This window comes from Mus caroli, chromosome 14 (genome assembly GCF_900094665.2).
Source record: "Mus caroli chromosome 14, CAROLI_EIJ_v1.1, whole genome shotgun sequence".
In the NCBI taxonomy this organism is placed as follows: Eukaryota; Metazoa; Chordata; class Mammalia; order Rodentia; family Muridae; genus Mus; species Mus caroli.
The window spans coordinates 1,567,268-1,574,938 of NC_034583.1; the positions used below are offsets into that span (position 1 = coordinate 1,567,268).

Below are 7,671 nucleotides of genomic sequence, written 5' to 3' on the forward strand. Positions count from 1 at the left end.
TGTGCCTCCCCCCCATTTCAGGTGGCAGCCTACCAAAAAGGACGTGGAAGAAAGAAGCCTTTTGCTTTTTGCCTGCTTGCCTTCACTCTTGATGACAAGTTCCAGCTGAGATATCCAGCCTCATGGGCTGAACAGCTACGAGATTTTTGGTCTTTCCACTGGGAGACAGCCATTGTTGGATGAGCCAGAACTCAGCTGTATTAGGATTCTCTAGAATAACAGAACTTATGGAACAAATATCTCTCTATAATCAGAAAGGGGATTTGTTAGAATGACTTACAGGCTGTGGTCCAGCTAATCCATTCAGTCCACGAGGCTGGACGTCTTAGTTGGTCTTCAGGAGACAACAGCTTCCTAAGGTAGGCTCTACTGCCAGTGAAGGAATGGATTTGCTAGTGAGGGTGAGAGCAAGCAGGCAAAGAGCAAAAGCTCCTTCTTTCTGTCCGTGTGCAGGTTTCTAGCAGTGGGCCTGGCCCAGATTAGACACGAGTTTACCCAGATCAAAGGATTAAAGGTCTGCCTTTCCACCTCAGGATCTGGATTAGAAGTGGATCTTTTCACTTCAGGTTAAGCAAAACTCCTTCACAGGTATGCCTCTCCATTTTGGGGTTTTGGATAGTTCTAGATGTAATCAAGTTGACAACCAAGAATCGCCACTATGACAGCCTGCAAGCCACTATAATGACCCCTTTGATACATATCGTTCTATCAGAGATTCATTCCATCACTTCTGTTCCTCTACCCCTAACACAGAGAGACGCTGTCTCAAAAAACGAAGTGAATGGTGACATTGGATATTGTCTTATCAACATCTGGCCTCAATATGCATACATCTGTGGGATACATATGCACAGCACACACCCACATACACACACATGCTCACACGCGTGTGCATGCATACACACACACACACTCACACATATACACCCATTCAATCACACAAGCACACACTCACACCCATATGCACACTCATGTACACATACTCACACATACATCACTGCATGACAAATTTGAATTACATAGTTCTTGTGCTGTATTCTCTCCAGCCCACATTGTGGCCAAGAAAACCTGCCTTTGCTCCACACTCCTTTCTTCTCCAGTACAGTCTGGCATGGGCTCAGCTTCCTTCCTGCTGGGAGAGAGGTTGCAAAGGGCCCAGATGGCCATCTGATGGAGCAGTCAACCTGAAGTTACCCTCCTTCTCCTAATTATCCACTGGCCTTGCTCTTGGTGAAGCAGAAGGGAAGGAGGGTCACACGTTCATTACATTTCTCTCATCTCTCTGGTCTCCTGCTGAAGTCGGGTTTACTAGCTGCATGGGAGCCTAGTGACTGAGCCTTCTTTTGGCCTTTGAAGCCCAGCTCTGGGCAGAAGGACGCAGTGCAATGTCCAGACCACACTACAGGAGCAGGAGGTATGGGACTGTCCCCAGGGAAATAGAGGGCCAGGAGCAGATATTCTGGGTCCCTCTTGGTACTTTCTCATTGGGTGGCTCCACACTCCCTAGCCTCTCGCTTTTCATCTTCAAAACAGAAATAAATAGCTACTCCTTTCCAGTAGCCAGTGGGAGATGACCAGGACCACAGAGGGGGCAAGCTTCGGAAAGAGACACTACGCAGCACCATGTGACCAACTGGTTTCTATCTTCCCAAAGCTACAATGGCATAGGGCTGGGGTGTGGACCCCAAGGTTCTGTGCAATTTTCAAATGTCATCAGAGGCATTCAGGAGCACACAGAGAAGAGGAGAGACAGTGAAGAGAGGAGGGGAAGAGAACACTTCCCTCATAGTGAAGGTATCCGAAGGGTGTGTTCAGGTGGTGACAGAGACAGTGGGATTCCGGGTCTTATTCGGAGACACTTCACCTGTGTGGGTGGGTCTGCACAGAACACTTGACCTTTCTGAACCTTCTTGTGAGAAAGGGAATATTGTGGTCCCTATTCCATGATACCTTGAGGATAAAGTGAGGGAGTACTGATGTTTGGCTCTGGGCAGAGCTTCTAGGAGTCTGAAGTTCTCCAATGGCAAGGTGCTGCTGTTATCATGATGCCAATAACCTGCTGAGTCTTTCGCATTTTGGTGAGACCCAGAGAGCCAGTTCAAACCGCTTTCCAAGAGTTAAGAGCCAGGCACCTTGTCTTCCCGTTCATTCCTATGCTGCCATCTGCTGGCATGAATTAGAATTGCAGCTTCAGGAAAGCTCAAGTCACATTTGGCCTAAGGTCACTCTCAGGGTACACAACAGGCCTAGCCCTGGCAGGGAGCCAGGAAGCCCATACAAGCCTCAAATCCTGAGGCCCACCATCATCACGCAGAGATTCTTGGAGGCTTGTCTACAGCGATGAGCAAGTCAACCCCAAGTCTCCTCCATTTTACCTTTTGAATTAGACCACACACATGGCCTCTCCTGACTTAACTCATATCTTGTGCAGCTTCTCGGCCTCCTGGCCGCGACATAGCATGGAGTTTTATAAAAACCGGTAGGCCTAACCGTTCCATGTCTAGTTTAACCATCCATGACACCACTGTCCCAGGTCCAAGCTCTCTGCCATGCACAGAAAACTTGTACTCAGCTCAGCCACTTACCCTGTAGCCCTCCCAGGCTTTGCTCACAGACAGGTCTGCCCATCCGAACACACACCTCTCCGTTCCACTGCTGCTAACTGACTCCTAGGCTCTCTACAGAGGGCTCCTGTGGATGCTACCATTTGAAGCCATCATAGGTGAGGGGACCTGGATGCAGTAGTGCTGTTCCCCCTCCTCTGCTGCCTCGCCAAGCCCCTTCATCCCAGGGAGTCTCCTTACTCAGTTCTAAGCTGGTTACATGGTCTCAAATTCATCTGGTATCCTGTGTAATGTGCACAGTGTCTTCACATACACCCAGATGGCCACCCAGGTCCTTTGAAACTAGTGACCACTGCTAAGGGCTGTCTGCCAAGTTCCATACTCTAGCCATGAACTTGCTTTTTGGAGACTTTATTGGCTCCTTTTAAATCTTATAGGGTATCTTTGCTCGTTGTAAGTATGCCTTTTCAGGAATGTGTTCATGAAGGTGTTCATGAAAACTGGCTGCCATGTTCCTCCCATGGTGGGTTTCTGACGCACTGTACTGGTGTGGGTACAGGGGTTTTATGAGGTCTGAAGACCTTCTAGGGTGGTCTGGAACAGAGGCGCTTACTGGAATGGCTGGACAGGTATCTCCTTCCTCAGCTCAGCTTGCTCAAGGCTCTCACACTGGCGCTTGTGTCTCACATCACCATGGCCCCTGGTCCAGGGTTCCCAACGTCTTCTCTTCACCGGGCCTTTGTCCCGTGTAAAGTCTTCCCTGTGCCCAGGACTTAGAAACCACTCAAGACTGGGGCTCTCACCCAGTAAAGCTCGAAGTCTTCAGCACACAATTCTATGCGCACCTCTAGGATCTGACCTAGAGCAGTGCTTCTCAACCTTCCTAATGCTGTGACCCTTTAATAGAGTTCTTCATGTTGTAGTGACCCCAACCATAAAATCATTTCATTGAGACTTCCTAAGTATAATCTGGCTACTGTTATGAATCAAAATATAAATATCTTATATGCAGAATATCTAATATGTGACCCCCCTAAAGAGGTCATGACCCACAGGTTGAGAATCACTGGTCTAGAACCTGAGAACTGGACCCTCTCAGAGACCCTAATCCATAGTCTTATCACCATGCATGTCTTTTGATTATTCTTCTTCATTGCACCTACTTGTCAGCTGGCACTGACATCGTTTGGCCACTGACCCCTTGTGCAGACACAGGTGGCCTCTTGTCCCTGCATGGGGTGGATAAGAAGTGTCCAGGGATGCACACCACCAGCACCCCCTCACCAAGTCTGAAGGATGCCATCTCTGTGGGGTGTGCTCTACAGAGTCCCAAAGTTCATGGTGGGAGCTCACTCTAGTCTCCAGTAGTAGGGTTGATAACACCCCTGATTGGCCGTCCCCTACCCCAAACACAATGCCTGTCCTGCATGCTTCCTTCAGATTCTGCCTCTCGGGACCCCAAAGCCAGGCAGATGTTTAGATACCTGTTTACTGCAGACATTTTCCCTTCCTCTTTTGCTCCAGCTCTGGCTTGCCTTAAAAGGGCGCATCAAGATGACGGTCTGTGTGCCCTGTCTTCTAGGCTCCCCTGCTCCTGTCCATCTTGAGAACCAAGTTCATTCCTGCCTGACCAAAATTCCAGGAAACTAGGCTCCAAGCTCCATCCCAGCTGCCAAATGAGCTGTCTCCTACCTGTCCAGACCAGGACCCTTGTTAACTGAGACTAGACCAGTATGTTCCCAGGGAGAATCACAGCAATGGGAGAGATTGGAAACGTTCAAAATCAGCAAAAATAGAATTTAATCCTGCTCAAGTAAGTGTAGGCAGCCAGTCCTTCTGGAGACAACCATGGCATTTTTGGAAGGTCTTGTTCTTTCCACCACAGCCGGTTCCACAGGCCCCATGGCCGCCCATCCTCAAGATGGTCACTATTGGGGCAGTGGGAGGCTGTTGCTTCCTTAGAGGGGAAGTGAGTCACTGTGTGCAGGGGGTGATCAGAGAGTCCCATATGGCTTCTTTCTTCCTTCCAGTCAGCTCCTGCCAGCATAGACCCAGCACTCCTGGGTTCTGCTCTCAAGTCAGTTGGGCATTTCTTCAGCTCCCTAGGCCACCCTACATTACTTTCCGTGGCACACAGCCCTCCAGCTCTAGCAACTCTGGCCATCCATCATATTTGTTTGTTTCTGGGTTGTTCTTTAAGAACTAGGGAGAGAAGAGAGATGTTTCAGACAGTCAGTGGCCAAGGCTGTCTAGGACTCATGGAGAAAGCATTTGCACTTTGAGTCTCAGAGGGCTCACTTACTCTGCCATAGCCCCATTTTACAGATGGGGCCAGAAGCTCAGGGCAAGACCACAACTTGCTCTGGGTCTCAGCAATGGGGTCAGAGCCTACTATACCCCACAGGCTCATCAAGGACTGGGAAAGCATGGAGAGCTGCCGCTCTCCTCCAAAGCCCCCACTAACCTCCCATAGAATCCCAAACCATGACAGAAACAGCATGGAGAAGGGGGATCATAACAGTGAGCCTTTGCTGCATGCTTAGCACTGTCCCAAGCTGCTTTATGTAGTTAATCTGCACAACAGTCCTGGGAAGTGCATACTGTTCCATTCTGTGGGGGAAACTGAGGCATGGAGAGGTAGTGCCACTTTGTGTGGGAAATTCTCCATGTGATTTCTCTAATGTTCCCAGTATGGGGACATAGGACATCACTGGGGGCTTGCTTCATGGTCATCTGCTCTTGATGGATATGGACCCTTCCTTACAAGGAGGAAGAAAGTGGACCTGCTTGGCCAGTGCAGCCTTAGCTCCGCCCACTGTCCTGTGTGCTGGAGCCCAGTCCAGGCCCTGCATTCTCACCCAGAGGCTGTGGACATTCTTCCCTATCTTCTCCAAGCTTAGGTCATCTTGAACTAGGCCTGATTTCTAAATTTGGGTGATGGCTGATTTTGATTGCCCATTAGCTGGACTGACAAGAGTCTAGGAGTGTAAAATACTCCTCTGGATATATCTGTGCAAGTGTTTCAAGAAAGGATTAGTGAAGGAGGAAGTTATTAATTCAAGCCACTCCATTCATAGACTGGGAACCTGGATAGAGGGAGGAAAAAGTGAGAGCCGTGAGCTGGAGAGATGGCTCAGTGGGTAAGAGCACTGACTGCTCTTCCAGAGGTCCTGAGTTCAATTCCCATCCCAGCAACCACAGGGTGGCTCACAACCATCTGTAATGAGATCTGATGCCCTTTTCTGGTGTGTCTGAAGACAGCTACAGTGTACTCATGTATAATAATAAATAGATCTTTGGACAAGAGTGAGCAGAGGTCCTAAAAATTCAATTCCCAACAACCACATGAAGGCTCACAACTATCTGTACAGCTACAGTGTACTCACATACATAAAATAAAAAAATCTTAAAAAAAAAAGAAAGGAAAAGACAGAAAGAAAAGCGAGAGCCGCTAGCCCAGGCATCTGTTCTCTGCTTCCTGGCCTCCACAAGGTGGGCTGCTTTGCCCTGCCAAGTTGGGCTGAAGCCTCTGAGAGTGAGAACCAAAGCAAATCTGCCCTTTACATTGTTCTCTCAAATCTTCATCACAGCACAGATGTAAGAGCATATCACAATTTCTAATGTGAATATGTCTTTATAGAATCACAAATATATGAGCCAGCACTGTCCAGTCGAGGACACAGCCTCAGTGGCCCTCCTCCCAGAGTTGAGCCCTGCTTCTGCACTGTCTTCTCAGCCCTGCCTGCATTTCAGTCTCTACACATCTGGGCTGCTGTGCTGTCTCATCATCACATAGGCATCCTCTCTGCCTTCCGGCTCTCTTCCCTGGTGCTCTTTTTGCTTCTGGCAAGGCTTCCTGAGAGACAAGGACATCTTTGTGAAGCTGGGCAAACCCCTGTGACAAGTGTGCTGCCTCTCACAGTTGTTCTGAGGCCTGAGCTCTCCATGCCTGTGGTATCTCACACATGTGCTAAGATGATAACCGTATCTGCTTAACTGCATGATAGATGGGTCCCAGCCAGCAACTTGCTTGGCATATGCAGAATGAGTGCTTACTGTGGGCTGGATCCTGCCACTGTCTTGCATGTGCCCCTCATGGGTCCCCAGCACTTTCCTTTTGAGTCTACAAAGTCTTTGGTGTAGCACCATTAACCCTTAGCTCCCATTGAGATGTGGGTGGTGCTGGGAAGGACAGGTCAGTTCTAGGTTTCTCCGATTGCTCCAGGCTGCAGTGTACAGAATGGGGGTAAAGGTCTAACTGTCTCTGGAGCCTTCAAACTCTCATTATCCCCCCTCCATTCTCTGAGTATTCTTCAAACTCCACACTGGAGTTTCCTAGACCCCCGTGCTCAGGGCCACCCTCAGGCCATGGCCATAGAGTTCAGTACTTCTTTCCATGTGCTGGGCTGCTGTTGTTCCCTTCCTGGTACAAGGCTATAATCTCCATCGGGAGCTCCCAGGGGCACTCAAAGCCTCACAGCTCCAAAACTCTTCCCTTTACTGGTGAGATGAAAGGCCTGGGGAACACGGGCTTGTCAAGGTCACAGCTGGGACCAGAAGCCAGGTATTTAGCTCCCCACCTTTCCCTACCCCAACATGGCTTTTTCTCAAGATTTCTTTCTTTCTTTCTTCCACTTCAATTTAGTGTCATCTTCCTTCTTTCCCCCCTTTTGTCCTCTCTTTTTGGGCACTTATAAATTCATATATGAGCCACCTCTTGCAAGGTAGCTTCCTGTTGGAATTTGGTCAGTCGGACCACCCAAAACTGAGGTGAATTTTGAGCAGTTGGGCAGTGTTGCACGCTGGTTCTGTAGAGAGTCTCTGACCATCAATACAACCTATGTGAGTTATTGTCTTTCCATCCCCTGAAGCTCCTGGTCCACCTACCCCTCACTCAGATGGGGAGGCAGCCGGGAACCCACCTGCTCATACGGGCTTCTACTCTTGAGGTCATTAGCACCTACAAAGACCCAGCTGTCCCGGAAGCCCAGCTGCTTGGCGTAGGAACTCCCCAGGCTGGAGAAAAGCATCTTGATTTTGTCGTTCATTCTGCGAGAGAGAGAGAGAGAGAGAGAGAGAGAGAGAGAGAGAGAGAGAGAGAGAGAGA

At 49.2% G+C, this 7,671-nt stretch overlaps 1 protein-coding gene across 8 annotated transcripts in view; it reads right to left on the reverse strand.

The window, feature by feature from the left end:
• Positions 1-4,336: 4,336 nt before the first annotated feature.
• Fam3d (family with sequence similarity 3 member D) overlaps positions 4,337-7,671 on the reverse strand; it is a 29,346-nt gene continuing 26,011 nt past the window's right edge. For 7 of the 8 annotated variants that reach the window (XM_021182459.2, XM_021182457.2, XM_021182461.2 and 4 more), the window contains 2 exons: positions 7,487-7,613; positions 4,346-4,766 (listed from right to left, as the gene is read on the reverse strand). In XM_021182459.2, the coding sequence (XP_021038118.1) occupies positions 4,677-4,766; positions 7,487-7,613 (217 nt within the window). In that variant the 3' untranslated portion in view covers positions 4,346-4,676. Of the gene's footprint in view, positions 4,767-7,486; positions 7,614-7,671 lie in introns of all 8 variants that reach the window. The other variant, XM_029469116.1, reaches the window with a different exon arrangement.